This window comes from Sander vitreus, chromosome 10, assembly GCF_031162955.1.
Source record: "Sander vitreus isolate 19-12246 chromosome 10, sanVit1, whole genome shotgun sequence".
In the NCBI taxonomy this organism is placed as follows: Eukaryota; Metazoa; Chordata; class Actinopteri; order Perciformes; family Percidae; genus Sander; species Sander vitreus.
Window position 1 is genome coordinate 17420489 of NC_135864.1, and position 19245 is coordinate 17439733.

At 41.1% G+C, this 19245-nt stretch overlaps 1 protein-coding gene across 1 annotated transcript in view; it reads left to right on the top strand.

The window, feature by feature from the left end:
- Window positions 1–2440: 2440 nt before the first annotated feature.
- The window catches only part of trpc7b (transient receptor potential cation channel, subfamily C, member 7b), a 49386-nt gene continuing 32581 nt past the window's right edge, over window positions 2441–19245 (top strand). The window contains exons 1-4 of the mRNA XM_078260612.1: window positions 2441–3061; window positions 7396–8158; window positions 11698–11880; window positions 14577–14741. Of these exons, the coding sequence (XP_078116738.1) occupies window positions 2577–3061; window positions 7396–8158; window positions 11698–11880; window positions 14577–14741 (1596 nt within the window). The 5' untranslated portion in view covers window positions 2441–2576. The remainder of the gene's footprint in view (window positions 3062–7395; window positions 8159–11697; window positions 11881–14576; window positions 14742–19245) is intronic.

The following is a 19245-nucleotide window of genomic DNA, read 5'->3' on the forward strand; positions in this document are numbered from 1 at the left end:
GATGATGCCACAGATGAGGGAGGACGCTGAGTCCCCTCTGGAAAAAGTCGAAAGCAGGGCTTGCGAAGAGGAAGAGGCTGTGCTGGCACACCAAACCTTAGCCAAGGTCTATTTGAATTGGTAGCGGATGTGTGAGTTATCGGTTTGTCCCTTCGTCTGGTCCTAAGGGAGAAGCTAAAGGGAATCAGAGATGGTATCTGCAGAGCTGTGCCTCTGCATGTTTCAATATGTACAGTGAGAGTCAGAGGGAATTCAAGTGGTGTTGTGGTTGTACTTGACGTTTGTTCTGTTGCAATATGTAATTCAATCAGACATGTGATGCTTGGTATGCTACAAACTCGTACATTATTAAGAGGTTGCTGTATGTGCTTTGAAACCGTAATTTCACAATGAATCACAGGACAGAAAAAGTGCTGCTGCACTTGTCTCCGTTGATTGAGACAAGAATGTAGTTTTTCTGAACATCTTCAATCAGTGATTTTACCAGCAGGGCTTCTGTCTGTGATAGACAATTGAAAACTCCTGCTGTGACACCTGTGATTGGAGTGAGGCTAGACAATTTCAACCCACAGAGAGACCCCACATTATCCAATACTGATTTACCCTTTTCAACGGCCACGTGAGTATTTTCACTGTTTTCAATATGGATTCCTAATTTCATTTCTAATTTGGACAACTAGAGTACTACTTAATTGTTATAGTTTCTCATTAAGACACAGGCTCCCCTCTTGAATATTGTGCTTCTTACAATGGCACTTTATATGCTGTATTAGCTTGGCTGGTTGTCATAGCAAAAATAGTCTGATAAAGTGTGTGTGTGTGTGTGTGTGTGTGTGTGTGTGTGTGTGTGTGTGTGTGTGTGTGTGTGTGTGTGTGTGTGTTAGGTGCATAAATACAAGGAGAGATCAAAGAGCTGGGTTAGGACTGGTTATTGTCTGTGTGGGGGTGCAGGAAGTCTCTATCATGACTAATGGTCTCTGCTTCTGATTACAGAACTACACACAAACACACGCCACAAGGATACACAAACATTCAAACACTTTTATTTTCATCTTCATATCTGAAGACAGAGACCTTAAAAGGTTGTGTGTTCAGGTCAGTATAAACTTACCAAAGAGCAAGCAAGGACTTAATGTATCCTAAACCTACCACTGAGGTTAGATGTTGGCTATTTTAAGTATTAATTGCTTGTTCTCTGCAGCAATAACAAGATTATGTCAGTACCAGTAATTGGCATACAACAGGTGGCATGTTAACCCCTCCCCAACCAACCTCCAACTCTCTGGATTCTCTCTCCGTCCTCTCCTTACCTCTCTCACCACTCTGCTATTAAGTACAAGTCCTGCATTTAGAACATTACTTAATTAGTATGCAAGTATTTTTAGCACAATGTACCTAAACAAATGTATGAAAAGTACCCTATTCATTCTGCAGTACAATGTTCCCTATCAGGATTAAAATTACTGCTGCATTAATGTGTGTGTTTCATTTTACTGCTGTAGATTTTAAATGCTTATTTAATTTCCTTCATATACTGTTGGGTAGTTTAATCTACAGCAATGCATCATATTCTGTAAGATCATCATTGTTTGTAGCAATGCTAAGAACCACATATCTCTAAAAAGGTCGACTGTTCATGAGCTCAGAAAGACAGCCTTTTTCACTTTTGTGATGATGCATTTCCAGCTGATCCAAGAGGTTTTTTTAATAGTTTATTTAACTTTAAGAAGTTGGACATTTTCACATTCAGGAACACTTCAAACTTCCGTTTATCAGAAACATTCAAGTTCAAAATGAATAGGCTACATTTGGTTTTCACTGGACAGGAAAGGTTTGACAAATTGAAATCTGAAAAGTAACTAAAACTGTCAGACAAATAGCTTATAGTGGAGTAAAAAGTACAATATTTCCCTCTGAGATGTAGATGAGAATAAGTATAAAGTTATATAAAATTGAAATACTCAAGTACAGTAAACGTACCTACTTAAGTACAGTACTTGAGTAAATGTAATTAGTTATACTCCACAGAAAGCGAAAAACAATTGAGTTACCTGGCATGTAGGCTACTGTATGTTAGCTTGCTTGAACAATGCAGTGAAACCTGTGTTGTATAGGCATTTTTAAATATTTAACTATATCAACTATTTCTCGATAGTAGCCCAAATGTAAGGATAACGTCTAATCGTTTTTGTAGGCCAATGCAATGTGTAAGTTATGCTATTTTGTGGTGTTGCCACTACATGTTAGTCTATGGTAGTCATGGTGGCCATCACCAGACCAAGCTCAATCTTTTAAGATGATAGCTGCAGGGCAAAATCAAATCCCCGGCAGATCGGACTGGGTTTACCCAGTCTAACTTCAGGGCAGTTCCATTTTGGAATAGGTTGGCTCCCTGCGCGCGCACTCTAGATGCTCTCTAATTAGTGCGCGTGCTCTTGTGTAAAGGTGGAGGCTCGGCTCGTCGCTGCTGCGCGGCTCAGAAGAAACTTGTGCGGTTGAAACTTTGACAAACATCGTTAAATGTCTGCCACATAGCCAGACATATTTAAAGTATATGCTGCTCAAGAACTCTCCCAATGTCTGACGAAGGAGAGGAAACCGACAACGGCGAGAGAGCCCATCTCTCTGAGTCTCCCTCGCCGTCTCTGTCTGTCCGTCTTCCCCGAGGATCTCCTTCCTCACCGCAGCCCCTGCAGCTCTTCTCCTCCGCCTCTCCGCTGCTGGGGGACACAGACCTGCCTTACCTCGCCACTCCGGAGTGTCTTCACCCGTCTCCAGATTATCGGGAACCCGGGGACTCCCCGCACTTTACAACGCCAAAGTTTTGCCAGAGCACCGGGGACACCGGCTCTCCGTTTCATTCGCGGCAGGATGTGCGCATAGATGCGGTGTACGACCGCTGCGATGACCTGTTTCCCAAGTATAGAGGACGAGGCGCGGTTAACGCTGAGCGCTTTCAGCACCACGGACAGAGACTCCACCGGGCTCCGGAGCTCCCGGACCACGGGAACCACTCTGTCGAGCACATCGACACCGAGTTCAACTCCGAAACCAGGCAAACGTGAGTCATCCTGTTATATTTACCCACAACTTTTGTTCATCCACCCAGAGACATAAGTATATAATACGTAAAGTAACCAATTTCGTGGCCTTGTGTAGATCCCATGCAGCATATTTATAAACTCTGCAATTTGCAATTATGCAAAGAGGCTGCCGACCAATATTTAGAAATGGCTCAGCTGTTCTGGGTTGAGAGTATTTAATCAGCAGCAACTAATCCACCTGGGATGTCAACAAGTAGAGGTCAGTGTTGGAGAGAGTAGAGTAAAGCAGCCAGAATGTTCACTGAGCAAACTCATTCACTTGTCAATGCAGCTATGGACCAATGATTGACTCTCAGCTGTGCCTTACAGTTCCATAATGGATTGCATCAATGGGACTGGACTGTGATATACAATAGATCACTATTACAAGAAGCTCATCATATATTTTGCTGTCATGCATTGTTTACATTGCAAACTAATGGCCCTTCTTAAATGGAACATTTGCAGTACAGTGCAGTGTGTGTGTGTGTGTGTGTGTGTGTGTGTGTGTGTGTGTGTGTGTGTGTGAGCAAGTAAGAGAGACAACAGGGTAAAACCATGTGTCACTGAGCAGACTACAGAAATTGGCTTGCACAGTACATCCCCACAATGTCACACTCATCTCACACACAAAACATGCTCATACACACTCAGAAAACCCTGATTGGAAAACCTCTCTCGTGTCCTATATCATTTCCTCAGTTGTCCTTTATGTTTAACTACTTTACTATGAGATAAGTGCTCAGTTGGTAAATACAGTGCATTGCTTTCATGCTGGAAACATATGCAGGCACAAATGGGACATACTGTAAATTATGACACTTAATGGATATTCATGTAGCAATGCCAGCTTAGTTATGACTATCAGATATTGAGAATGGCAGGCCTCAGAGTCATCTCTTTGATCTTCCCTGGTCTGCCCCTTTGATACACCAGTGTTCAACTTAAAAGGCCTTGCATGGAAAAGAAGCATGTATGCGCTCACAGATGCCTGACTAGGATAAGTGTTGGATGCCTTTGTGTGTGTCTGCCTGTGTGTGAAAGAGAGTGCCATAGAGGGTGAACATACATGCCTGTTTCTCATTACCAGTGAAATGTGGTGGGCAACTCAACTTTGATCTTACAAATTGGCAATTTACTGCATGAAAGAGTGTCCATGTGTGTGTATTTGATAAAGAAAGTGAGGGAGAGAGAGCTGTGTAACTTTTCTCAGATATTCTGCTCATGTCTGTGCACTGATAAAGTGCTAATTCATTAGTCCGTTCTGTAAATATTCCTGCCGAGTTAGAACGTCGTTTTTCACTCATTTTGCTCAATATTTGATTTCAAGCCTGATTCATCTTCTGTTCTTCCTTTCTTTCTCTCCAGTTCACTGGTAAATGATGTAACCTACTTGATTGCTTAAACTGAAAATAATGAACTTGATGGCCCAACCTTAAAGTTTAGCTCTTGAAAAAAAAGGAAAACTGAGTTCAGAAGAGCACACAGTTAGTCACAAATATTTTATGAGATTTTCATTGTATGCTGAAGATGTACCGCCACATTTTTCAGTGCTTTCCACGCCATCCTCCCATCACCAAAATGTATTGATTTTTCCAACAAGTTAAATGGCACCTTAAAGACCACTAGCGCACTTTCTGACTGTCAGCTAAAATGTGGGCATAATAGGTGTGACTGTGGTTGTTGCATGCATTTAAATAGCTGCTTCTTGGCAAAAAAAACTACAGCTATACTGGATAAAGGGATTTCTGTAATGGTGTGTTGAAATATAGTTGGAATCAGCAGTAGCAGTGGTGCGAGACAGCTTCTCCCTTTTCTGACAGTTTTGTTGTTAATAGGAGAGGGAGCCGCTTGCTTGGACAGGGACTCTGAGTGATCTGCAGCAGCCTCTGCCTTGGATGCAGCATCAAAATCAGAGCTGTGCAGACTCAGTAACACATTGAATTGTTGCAGTGTTAAAAATGTTGCCATATAATCGTATTGCAAGTTGCTTCAAACCAGTCAATTAACACTCAATCAAATGAAATGGGAAAAGGATTTTTCTTTTATCTCAGGTGTTTGTGAATTCAACAGGTAGGCAGAAAGACGACTAGTGGGATGAGATGGTGTACAATGTCGGTGTATTTGGTATTTAGTACATATTAATAACAGGCTGCATTTGAGCATTGAATATTCAAATATTATTTGAATATAAAAAAAAGAAAAGAAATGTGAATGGTATAGAGGAAGATTGACAGCTCTAATATGTGAGGGACGGAGTGATATCCTCCGTCTCACCCCTCCTTCCACTCACATCCCACCCGCCGTTCCACAGCCCAAGTAGCCCCTCCTGGGATATTATTACTACCTACAACTGTCCCCCTCCTCATGTTCCTTCATTCTGCCCTTCATCGAACATGCCCTTCAGATAGCTAAAGTCACACACACAAACACACACACACACACACACACACACACACACACACACACACACACACACACACATACACACACTTTCTATCCATCTCCATTATGTCTGCCTCCTTCTGTCTTTGTGATTATAATTCTGTACAGAAATGATGCAGGTACATTCTTTTTCAGATCAGAATCACAAACAGTCAGAGATGGAGGATGATGGAGAGGGATGGAAAATGGCCATTCATTACCTGACTATAAGGTTATCTAAATGGGCTGGCAGCCAGACTGCCCCCTTGTGTATTAGGGATCTTCCCAATGCTCATAAATATATGTATGCGTGTGTTTGTGTGGAGGTGGGGGTTAGAGGTGATACGTACACCTGACCTTACAAAATAATGCATTGTAATACATTTACACAATGGCCTTAAAAAATACATTTCAATTATTATTGTTTGTCCATGGATGCAATTTATATTCACATTTGTATCCTTGTGCGTGTTAATGTGTGAGATAGTCTGCATTTGTGGGTATGTGTGTGTGAGAGAGAAAGAGAGAGGATTGGTTGCCATCTTGATTGGCAGCCTAAGGCATGCACAGCAGATTGTGTAAACCAAAAATCAAGAGTTGGAGAATTTTCTGTCTCTCTCTCTCTCTCTCTCTCTCTCTCTCACTCACACACACACACACACACACACACACACACACACACACACACACACACACACACACACACACTCTCCCACAGTGATTTGCATTGGTGAGCTCTATTCGTCTTCTCAGTTCCACATCCTTTGACACCCTCAGGGAATGTTTTCACCATGAATAGGTTTCCATTTGCACCTGTTCCTTCACTGCCCATCCCCCCCCATCCCCACCCACCCACACACAAAAATGGGAATTACAAATAACCTAAATTACTTATTGTGAAACTGGACCCCTTCTCATTTGTAAGGTCACTGCACCAATTCAGATAACACAAATGTGCAGAATGCTATTGAACATTTTTTAAAGTATTTTGTATTTTTTCACTACTGTATGTGGGTCGGAGTGTCAGGCCACACAGCAGATGCAGACATTGGGGTAGATGTTTGTGTCTTTAAATCACAAAAGGAGGAGTACAATAGTCCCACTGAAATGTGTTTTCAGTGATCACCAGTGGTTCTGTGCAAGGTACAATTATTTATATATATATGACAAGTCCCTATTAATGAGGATTTGTACACACTGTCCTACTGAAATGTGACAGTGTGTCACTGGAAATGGGTTTCCATGTAGGAAGAAAAACAATCCATGCCTGTGTGCATGCATGTGTCCTAACGCAACACACACACAAAACGTCGAAGGTGTGCTGTTTTTGACTCCCGACATGTGGCTGTTGCCACAGCCAGAAGACAAGGCTAAACAATTTTAAAATGGCGGGTTTGTTCAGGACACCCCCGTCTGTCGCTAGCACTGATGATGCAGTGATTAGTGACGATTCTCTCGGACCAATCAGTAGTCTGCAGGTTTTCACGTCACCTTTTGGTATCGCCTCAGCTCGCTTGGAACCTCGATGGAGGTGATACTAAAAAATGTACCTATGTAAAAGTACCAGGGACTTTTTTCATATTGGTGGCCTAAAGGTTAGAGAAGCGAGCTTGTGACCGGGAGGTCGTCGCTTCAATCCCCAGACCGACAGGATAAATGCCTTGGACATCGACATGGGGAGACAGTAATAACTTTGTTTGCCTTGTTACATCATAGTCAGTTTGATGTAACTAATGATTCTGTCTATTCCTCTTGCCTCCCTCATTTGCTCTCTTGCTCTCCACTTTTCTTTCCCCCACCCTCCATCACTGCATCACTTGTTCCTCTGATTTGTTCTTTGTCTCCTTGGATTCTCCTCACTGTTTGCTCTCTTCTTTACTGTCTTCAGGGTAGAGGCCATGCATCGCCGGCACACCACACTGAGAGAGAAGGGGCGTCGCCAGGCAGTGCGGGGCCCGGCCTACATGTTCAATGAACGTGGCTCAGCCCTCACTGCAGAGGAGGAGCGTTTTCTGGATGCTGCAGAATACGGAAACATTCCTGTAGTCCGCAAAATGCTGGAAGAGTCCAAAACGCTTAACTATAATTGTGTGGACTACATGGGCCAGAATGCTTTGCAGCTGGCAGTGGGCAATGAGCACCTAGAAGTGACCGAGCTGCTTCTAAAGAAGGATGGTTTGGCCAGGATCGGGGATGGCCTGCTTTTGGCTATCTCCAAGGGTTATGTTCGAATTGTTGAAGCCATTCTCGCCCACCCTGCTTTTGGCGGAGGACTCCGACTTGCTTTGAGTCCTCTTGAGCAGGAGATGCGAGATGACGACTTTTACGCTTATGACGAGGATGGAACGCGTTTTTCACATGATGTCACACCCATCATCCTGGCTGCTCACTGCCTGGAGTACGAGATTGTCCACATCCTTTTGACGAAGGGGGCCCGCATAGAAAGGCCACATGACTACTTCTGTAAGTGTTCAGAATGTATCGAGAAACAGAAGCAAGACTCGTTCAGTCACTCACGCTCCAGGATGAATGCATATAAGGGCCTGGCCAGTGCAGCTTACCTGTCACTCAGCAGTGAAGACCCTGTGCTGACCGCCCTCGAGCTCAGCAATGAACTGGCAAGACTGGCCAACATCGAGACAGAGTTTAAGGTAAGGTGTTTTTTTTATTTTCTCAAGATCTTTGATTGATTGCAGTATTTTACCTTTTCTGTCCCCTCGCTTTTTTAATGCCCAAACACACATGCTATTTCATATGGATGGACAAAGGGTTGACAGAAGATTTGGCAGAGTGGCGTAGGGAACAGGGCCGGAGTGGGACTCATTTTCAGCCCTGGAGTTTTTTACCTTAGACTGGCTCATTTTACTTTATGACTGACTATATTAAAATAATGTAATTTAAACTTTAGTAGGCCTATGTAAGTCTGCAATAGCGCACTGTTCTCTACAGCCTTGTAATTCAGTGTATTTTTGTAAAATATAATTTCCAATTCAGTGCAAATACAGTGTTGCTTCACAATGTAGATTTATTAGAAAAGTTAACAACAGTATTCTTTACAACAACACAATGTAATGTTCAACAATATCAGAATCTGTTTTCTGTGCTAAGTGTTCACAGATATCCAAACCGAAAATTGTACCCCTAAAAAGTCCTAATATTTTGTAACCTTGAATCAAACCTACCTGGATGTGCTATCATCTGTCCTGAGGCAGGTTGATTGGCTCAGGCCGGGAGTTCAACATGCCCATTCACTTACACTGTGTGATAGGTTTGGGTAAGCTTTAAGTAGTGGTTTGAGATGGAAAGGGAAATGATTCCCTCCTTGGCCAGCTGGTACATCTGTCCCGAATCAGTTGGCTTGGCATATCAAGACCAGCACACTCACCGACAAATGACAGTGACTCACAGAGAAAAAAGGAGCAAACCACATTTTAGACGTAGTTGGTCAAAAGGTATACTGTCACCAATTGACCAGTAAGGCTGTCAAAGCAGTAGGAATCATTATTACCTGTTAAAAGCCACGTTGCTGGCTCTATGGCATTGGTCATTTGTCTTCCTTTGTCTGCCCATGTGTTGCTGCATTTTTTTCCTCCACTCTCTGTTTATTTCTGTCCTCATTCATCCATTCCTCAATCTTTCTGCCCACCTTTGTATTTGTCAGCCAGCCTTTCTGATTGTCATTCTGTTCCCCGTCTCCAGACAAGTTAATGAGAAGGGCTCACCTGAGGGACCAGAGTTGCGTTGGAGCTCATCTGTCTCACTTACATCTCATTATCACCCCTCTGTCTTCTCTCTTTGTCTCCCTGCCCCTCTTCACACCATCCTCTTATTACGTTCAGATATCATGTCATGTCATGTCAATAGCCTACGATAGTCCTGTTTCATATGGGGAAACCAAGCACATGGTGAATAAAAGCTAGAGCATAGATTACATTATCAATTATGACACCAATGTTTGCTTCTTGTTGTTTTCTGGGTTTGATGTTCTAACAACATAGATTGAATGAAATATTTATGATATTACTCAGCACTCAACTTTAAGACGTTGGAGATTTTCACAAGCACATACAGTAAATACATGATACACAGTCATCCACATAAGGCAACCTATGGTCTTCTGTTTTTATAGATTATAATTTTCTTACTGCAACTCCTAATACTGTGGGTCATGCCTCCAGATAGAGGAATCATATCAGAGCAGGAAGTACTTGGTCCAGGCATTCTCTTGTGCTTTGTGTGCTCATGTTGTGACACATGAGCAGCTTCTAAGAATAGTTTGGATAGTTTGCTATTAAATTTGGTACAGATTTCACTGTCCTTGAGAAGATAAACAATATAAATGTTATGATCGGTGAATGTTTTATCTATTATGTATCCCTCTCCTCTTCTCATCCCTCCATCTTACATCTCCCTCCCTCTCTCCCTCCATGTTTGAGGCTTGGCTTGTGTCCCCCTATGTTCACTCATCTGTAACCATTCTCACTCTGCTTCACACTGCTCTGTCTCCATTTTCAATCTCACAACATCATTCCCTTTCCTTTATCTCAGCCCCCCCCCCAAGGCGCAAACCCCATACCCTGAATTGTGATTGAATTTTCACATATACTGCATGTGTGTGGGGGCCATAAATGCTTGCTGCAATTGCTTGATTCCCAGAATTTACTTTTTAATTTGCAGATAGTGATAAGCCTTTTGACCAACCCTATATAACATGCCATTCAGTTTATTTATTTTTTCTATGATAAAGCCAAGCCTGAAGGGCCAGATTTTAAAATGTATGACATACACAGCTGTTTGGTATTTTAAGAGGCCGAACGCACTGGGACTTCACAAAACTGATTTCACCCCCCCCCCCCCTTACTAAAAGGGTCAAACACTGGAAGAATGCAAATGATGTTCAGGGTCAGTAGGTGCACCAAAATATACAGTACCTACTGTCTGCTTACAGAGTGTGCCCTAAAAGAAGGTGAAGGTAGAACGGGCAAGTTCCCACCGTGTTAAATTGATTGCTGGATTCCTAATTTTGCTGGGGACACCTGTGCAAAATTCTGGATGAAAGTGGGCATTATCAACACGCTGTAACGGTATGATTGAACACAGAGCAAACACGGCAGTGAATGCATAATGAGAATCACTCCCAAGTGACTCTTAGCCTACCAGAAGCTCCAATCTGCTGACTGCTTACCTGCTCGACCAAATGGTGAGGAACAAGCCAGGTGGGCGAGGGGAGGTAGTGTAAGAAAAACAGGTGAGAAGAAGTGAACTGTGGGGGCCACAAGACAGAGGGGCAAAGGGTTGAAACTAGAAGGATTTGTGAAGGAACAAGATGAGAGCGGGTTGAAAGACATGACGGGAATTGTGAATTGTCGTGAAGTGGGAAAGTTATATTCATTCCAGGGTTCCAGAAGTACAACTAAAAGCCCCATTACATTTTGGCATTTGATAATGGTAATTGCCACTTTGAGCAATTTCCAACACTTGGATGAGAAGTACACAAAGTCACAAAAGATAATATTTTTGGGGTCATCCCTACGTTCCCAGGGTCCTATGTTCTTGATATAAACTAAGATTTTAAGAGATTGGTAAGGGCTATCTTCACAGTTCAAATTCAACAAATGGAGATGGGCAGAGCAGCAGCAGGATTATAGACTTACAATATAGGTGTGTCACTGAGCTATTGGATAAATGAGATCAGCTGATGGGACCAGCTGATGACAACAGCTGATAACATAATTGACAGTTCCAGACAGGGCTGCAAGGAATAATGAGTGATAATGTGTGAGAGGATTGAATGCAGATGCATGAGAAGTAAAACTACAGGCATAAGAAAGCAAAAGTATTGTCTTCCTGACTGAACTTGTGCTATTGCTTTGTGACAATAGGATACACATAGAGGGTTTTGTTGAGGCATAATGTGAGAACATCTGAGGTGCAGAGAAGATGTGTAAAACAAAAGAGAAAAAGACAGGGAGAACTAGAGGACAGTGAAATAAGGCAGAGCTGACAGCAAAGGAGGCACAATTTGATGAATCTTTCATGTTGCGTACATTTATACATCTGAATGATGCTGCGTTGTCTGAAATCGTCGTCAAACCGTTGACATGATTTACTCAAAGTTTAAATTCTGTTTAAAGTCTAAAGTTTCTCTCCCGTCCTGTCCTTTACTGCATCTTTCCTCTCTCCCTGTCAGAATGACTACCGTAAGCTGTCCATGCAGTGTAAGGACTTTGTGGTGGGTGTGTTGGACCTTTGTCGGAACACAGAGGAAGTGGAGGCCATACTGAACGGTGACGTGGACCAGTGCCCTCCAAGCGCCTACAACCGACCCTGCCTCAGCCGTGTCATACTGGCCATCAAGTACGAAGTCAAGAAGGTAAGATGACCAACAAATAATCAAAGAATCAACTATCTACTGTATGTAAAGGACTAGTGGTAGTTTCAGTTGCATTTATACAGTAGTGGAAGTGATTTTGTGACATTTTTTATAGTGCAGCAAATCATAAGAGACAAGTGACAATGTGTCTATGATAGTCTTTATCATGAGTGTGGCCTCAAAGGGCCCCATGTAAACAAAAAGCTGACCTCTTTTTCACTGAGCTAATCCAGAGGTGTTCTTACTTAATGCCCTTTCCCCATTTCTCCTTACCATACCACACTCTCTCACACACGTGCCTATTTGACCTTGATGTGCTGCATGTTTTCTCTAATCAGGTAAATCCCTAGCGTGTGTGCGTGTGTGCGTGCGTGTTTGTGTAAGTGTGTGTGTGTGTGTGTGTGTGTGTGTGTGTGTGTACAGCCTGTTTGAGCTGTGTTTTTATCCTGTTTTATCCTGTACAAGAGAGCATGACCAATACTCAGGGAGCTAATTACACAGAAGGCAGGAAGAGAGGTAGGGATAGATTACCATGGAAACCAGGTGAAGCATGGCTGTGTGTAGGGAATGTGGCTGGACGCAGGCAGGGTTTATGTCATGGGTCATTGGATTAATAGACTGGTCACCGGACACCAGTGGGGAATTATGTTGACTATGATTCAGTGTGCTGGGGGGAGTTTTATGGCTGTGTGTGGTTTCCTTCTGAATGTAGAAATGATTGAGTGCACATACACACATTGTACGTGTGTGAGTTTCGATCGGCGGATGGGAGCAGAGGCTGTCAATCGTCAGCTCAGATTAATGCTCCCTGAATGTGATGGCCAAGGATAATTAGTGAAGGGATGGGATGGATTGATGGAGGGAGAAAACCAAGAGGCTAACAAAAATCGAGGGAGAGCAGGTTGTTCAAATCTAACACGAAGAACAATACACAAACACAGAGTTTGATTGTTACACTAGTTGACCTCCTATCGAGCATCGATTGCTCTATGGTCCACATCCTTCCTCCAGCTGGAACAAAAACATCCATCCTCTCCTTCCTCAACAGACCAGTGGTGGCTTTCATTTATCACTTCCCTTCTTGGAGAAAAGTCGGCAACAGATAAATGCCAGACCAAGCCTTATCTAATAAATTGGACATGCTTCAGCAATAAATGTAAACACTTAGTGTTTCTTATTTGCTGCCTGCTTTCTTTCTGCATACTGTGTGTTTAATTGATTTCACAACCTGCTTGTTGACATTTTTACTTCATTCTAAATGAAGCCAAGTGGCAGTTGTGAATACAAACGTGTTGTGAATATTACATATTTTTTATTGTAATGAATACACAATAGATGTGCTCTAAATAGAAAAGCAGCCTGCACACTCAGCTACTTAGGAATATCTTGACCACTAGAAGCCCTCCTCATGAATACAGTATTTTCATTTTACATCCATTTATTGATGCAATTGAAAAGCACAAGAAAATACCAGATGTAAGTATAAAGATTGTAATTTGTGTTGTACTGTATGCTTTTGGCATTAAAATCCAAACAGGATGTTGGGGTGGGACAAAATGAATGGAAATATTGGTCAAAAGATACAAGTTGGACAAAAAATAAACAATACCACCAATAACACTATGTACTAAGTAAGTACTACAGTAAGAAAAACTGAATTACCAGATGTAAAAAAAGAAATGTACCACAGCCCCATGTTCTAACTTGTGCCACCAAACAAATACTATTTTCTATTTTCTTGTCCCTGGAGTGTTGTGTCCTGGATAATACAGTGGTGGAAGAAGTATTAAGGACTTACATAAAAGTATAACACCACAATGTACAAATGCTCCATTAAAGTAAAAGTCCTACATTCACAAATATACTTCTAAGTAAAATTCCGAATGTATTAGCAGCTACAGTAAATGTACTCAAGAACTAGTACTAGTGCAGCACAACCCCTTTCAGAGTGTCATATAGATTATTGGATCATTATTAGGGATGCATGGATCCGTTAGCAGCATTTATTGTTTGTGTGATAGTTTGTCAGATCAGATTTTCATACTCAATATGCTGTTTATTTACAGGGATTGTTTTGCTAAATATTGAACCCCAAGATCAGCCTCAAGATCAGTCAGCCTCAAGATCAGTCAGCCTATCAAATGTTCTTCTCTTTAAAGGAGAATTCCGGTCGATTTCAACACGTATCTGTTGTTTGGAAATTTGGAGTGCTGTCAGTAGCAAGAAAAACGAAACCAATCGGTGCTGCCTACACCGTTCCACCTCACCTCCAAGTTTCCAAACAACAGAGCTACGTGTTGAAATTGACCGGAATTCTCCTTTAACTTATGGTTTGTTAATGGACCTTTTTCACAGCAGACATTTTGACTTGTCATAGTAGGAAAAGCACAGCTGAAAGTGATAACCTTAACGATGGCTCAATTCCATCAAGTGTCCCAGTAAGATATTTCAGTGAGTCAGCATGCGCAATACCAGGGCCTCTCCTAAGTGGAATGCAGCCATCATTAATGGTTTTAAATACACCTGTGCTTTTCCTACTATGACATGTCAACATGTCTGCTGTGAAAAAGGTCTATTGCTCTCCCCGTCCTCTCTCTTTCTTTCTCCTCTCTCTCCTTCCGTGCCCTGTGTCCCCATCTCCTCTGCCTTTATTCACCATTGATTTCAATTTCTTGTCCCTGTCTCCCTCTCTGCAGTTCGTTGCCCATCCTAACTGTCAGCAGCAGCTGCTGACTATCTGGTACGAGAACCTGCCTGATATGAGGCAGCAGTCCATTGGAGTGACGTGCTGGACAGTGCTGGGGATCACCGTAGGTTTGCCCTTCTTGGCCATTGCCTACTGGGTAATGCCATGTAGCAAGGTATGAACACACATGCACACAAAAACATGCAAAAGACATTAACTCATCGCTAACCCTGGAGCTCTTTGACCTACTACCATCCCTGACCTGAACCAGAGTTCATCAAACACACAACCAATTAACCCTGTAAAGCAGAGATCTTCAACAGGGGGTCCGGGGCCCCTAGGGGCTCCTCAGAATCACTATAGGGGGGCCTTCAAGTTATTGTCAATTTTTTTCAAAAATGAAAATGTCTTAACATAATTCCAACATATTATTAGCAAATATAAATCCCCACTGATGATAGGCTTACTGGCCTATATGTAAGGTAGTCACTAAGATAGCCACATACAAATATAGTTAATCCTAAAGATTTACTGTGCCACATGTACACTACCGGTCAAAAGTTTGGGGTCACTTAGAAATTTCCATTCCACTCCATTATAGACAGAATACCATCTGAGATCATTTGCATTGTTTTTTTTAACCAGGCCAGCAGTTTTCAGATTACATTATGTGCTTACATAATTGCAGAAGGGTTCTCCAGTGTTTTCTCAGTTAGCCTTTTAAAATGATATCAGATTAGTAAACAGAATGTGCCTTTGGAACATTGGATGAATGGTTGCTGATAATGGGCAATGTAGATATTGCATTAAAGATCAGCCACCCACTCAGATCAGCTGGTATTCTGTCTATAATGGACTAGAATGGACATTTGTAAGTGACCCTGAAACTTTTGACCGGTAGTGGATGTGTAACATTAAATGATGATTTAAAAAACAATTAATATTTTAATAAGTATTCTATGCAAAAAAAGGTATAACGGCTTTAGGCTGCCCACAGGTTATTGTAGGCCCAGATTAATATGCAACTTCATTTTCTACAATATATGTATTATGGGGTCCCTGCTCTGTCTTTCTTTCAGTTAAGGGGTCCTTAACTAACTTTGAAGACCCCAGCTGTAAAGCATGGGTGTGTTTCAAACATTCCTACATTTAGCAACGCAGCACTTATAATCCAGACACGCAAAAAGTATATTTTTGCCATTTATGAAACTTTTACAAGCACCTATTTTTCATAACACTGTATACAGAATATGGCTGTGGCAACATTACTGAAAGTCTATAGTCCGCCTGTTCAAAGACACACTGACAACTAAAGTGTTGGATAGATGAAAAAGCTTTGATCATTAGAGCATAAAAATGTTACATTTGCCCTGAGGGTGAGACAAGGCCAAGTTGTTAACTTAATCAGGGTTTATTCTCTGTACAAAAGCCATTTCAGGACATCTCAGGTTCTGTTAAACAGACATGGCTCAACTTCCATCAGTCTCAGCTGTAGGCTGAGCTGTGCTTTGATTTGAATGCTAAATGCTAACAGTCTATCACAGTCATGTTACAGTGCCTGTAAACATAATGTGACAACAAGTTCATGCTTAAGTGATACTCCATTCAAAATCAACTGTATCTTTGAGTCTTTGATCGATTTACTGTAAAAGGTGGCTTGCAGTTTGTAGCTTACTCTCTCGTGGGACAGTTTTAGTAAGCTTGGATTCACCTCAGTTACAATAGTCATAATTTTAATGGTTTACGATGAAAAGACTCCAAACTACTGCTACTTGTGAATGTGTTTGTGCTTACATGTTTGAAACACTAAACATTACATTGTTATTATTTCTCTGGGGACCAAAAGTATGTGGCTAAATTAATGGCAATCCATTCACTAGTTGTCAAGATATTTAACTCTGGACCAAAATTACAAAAAACATTACTGATCTCCGATGTAAAGAGCATTGTATAATCATAACTTGATTATAGCGCCCTTTCACATATTGTTAATACTCCATCAAGCAAATTATAATCTGTAAAGTGACACAGACAGGAGCGGAACCAGTGGTTATGTAAATCTGCTCATTAACCTGGATAATCCTTCTAATCATCAAGTGATGTGTGTGTGTGTGTGTGTGTGTGTGTGTGTGTGTGTGTGTGTGTGTGTGTGTGTGTGTGTGTGTGTGTGTGTGTGTGTGTGTGTGTGTGTGTGTGTGTGTGTGTGTGTGTGTGTGTGTAAGAGAGAGAGTGCGCTAAGGTAGATTCAGAAACAGTGTTGGATTTTGAAGGGGTTACTTATAGAGTCAGGGGTAGGGAAGATATTTTCAGAAGAGTGTGGGGCTCCTTTTTGGATGTAATAGAAGAAATGTCTGTCTGATTTTTATAACTGGCAATTGGTATAATTAGGCGTGGTAACTTGTTCTATCAAGGCATGTTTTAAAATATAATTTTTATCACGTTTTGTTTTTGTTGTTTGTTTATTTTATTTGTATTGATTTGTATTCCTCGTATTGTTAGGTTCGTTTTGTGTTGTCTACAGCTGTGTCTCATTTTGAAATTGTATGTACAAAAACACCTGTGTATGTTAATTGTGTGTGCATGCAAGGATGATTACATACATTTGATTATGAATCAACCAACTAGCCAATGAGCCTGTGTGTGACAGCCTGCCATTTTGTGACGCAGCAGAGAGAACATAAAAAAGGTAGCAGCGTGGATAAATAACAAATTAATATAGGATGCAGAGCACTTTGTAACTGTGTATTATCATTATTATTATTATCATTATAATTATTAACACATACATGACCAGAGTTATCTCAAGATACTTTACAGATAGAGTATGTCTAGACCACACTCTATAATTTACAAAGACCCAACAATTTCCCACAAGCAAGCATTTGGTGCAACAGTGGCGAGGAAAAACTTCCTTTTACGTGCTTTGGAGGTGATGGAAACAGATGCATATTGATATTGAATGTTTCTTATTGATTGAAAAGGGTGAAAATGTGAAAAACATGCAGAGAGAGATGGGACTCATATTGAAAAATGCACACAGGAACATTTCAGTCCTCCCTGAGTGACAGAAAAGAGATGAAACAGAATAAGCGTAAAAACAAGCGACTGGTTAAAAAAAAAACGGCTGTCAAGTTCCCCTCCCCCGAGAACGATCTTCATGCTTAATTAACTCTTGTGTGGTGTTCGGGTCTGTGGGACCCATTTTCAATGTGTACTAAAAGAAAAAGTATGCTATTTATTATTTATTCTAACTCAAACTCATTGGCCTTGGCTCATTTTCTGTGAAGAACATAAAAAATAACTTATTTTCAATGACTGCACATGGTACACCCCCCCTACACATAACTATTACATATGAGGTGTTCGGGTCTACTGGACCCGAGTGCATTTAAATGTAGGTGATATGAAACTATGTTGTCTTTCACACCTGCTATTCCCACACAAAGTTACAAAATTGTTACATTTCAAGCACTTTCACCTGTAAGTTCTAAGAATTAAGCACCAATAATGATCAACAATCTTGTTTCTATTTTTTTTACCTTTTATAATTTCCTTATTTTCTCACAAAAAACGAAAATGATCCTATGATCATAAATGTTATCTCACAGGGGTAAATGGCAAATATGAACCATGAATGATGTATATATCATTGGAAATTGAGCTAAAGTAAACATCTATTAAGTATTTTTACATAAATTGTTATGGCTGCATTAATTTAAAAGCCTAATAATGTGGTGGGTCCACCAGACACAGGAACATTGGCTGTGTAACAAAAATATGAACACCACACAAGGGTTAAAGGAAAAACTCTGTCTCAATATTTAATTTAACTTATACAGCACACAGCATTCAGCTTCACTGGAACTTGTAGCATTTTATTATTGATGAACTATTGCTTCTATAAGTAGCTAAGTAACTATTGCTATATATATACACACACACACACACAGTATCTATTATACAGTAAATGCCACATGTTGCTCCCACACTTCCATATTAGCAAAACCTTTTCTTTGATTACTGTCCTCCAGTCTGTCATCCATTTAATTTACTAAATAGGGAGGGGAAATAAGGAAAGAACAGAAACAAACAAACAAACAAAGAAAAGAGGACACAAAAAAGGAAGGTAACCAGAAAGAAAAGTAGGAAACAGGAAAACAAAAAGAAGGAAACATGGAAAGGAAACAAATAAGTAAATGAAGGAAACAAGGAAACAAAAGCAGGAAAGACGTAAACAAAAGATCCCAATGTTTTGGTATTTGATTATTTTATTGCCCATTTCCTGCCCTGGATCTCTGCCCTTTCTTAGTCTTTCTTTGTTCTTTCCTCTCTACTCTCTTGGTCGATTTAAACCCAGTTCACTACAAGAAAATAATGTCCTATCAATACACACAGGGTCACAAGCCATTGATCATTGATGCATTGACTGGAAATCATTGATCGGTTTTGATGGTTCTGTATTTATTCCCAGATGGCAAAGGGACAAACAGACAGTGTCCTGGGTGTGTTGAGTCCATGCTATAGCTACTAGCTCTCCTCTGTAAGAGGCCAGCATAAACAGCTTCCAGGTCCTGGAGCACAGCTCCCACAATCCTCTGTGTACCACACTGTGATACACTGACAGAGTATGCTTTCTATCAGGCTTCGATAAAAGTTAATCTAGCTGCTGAGAAGGAAGT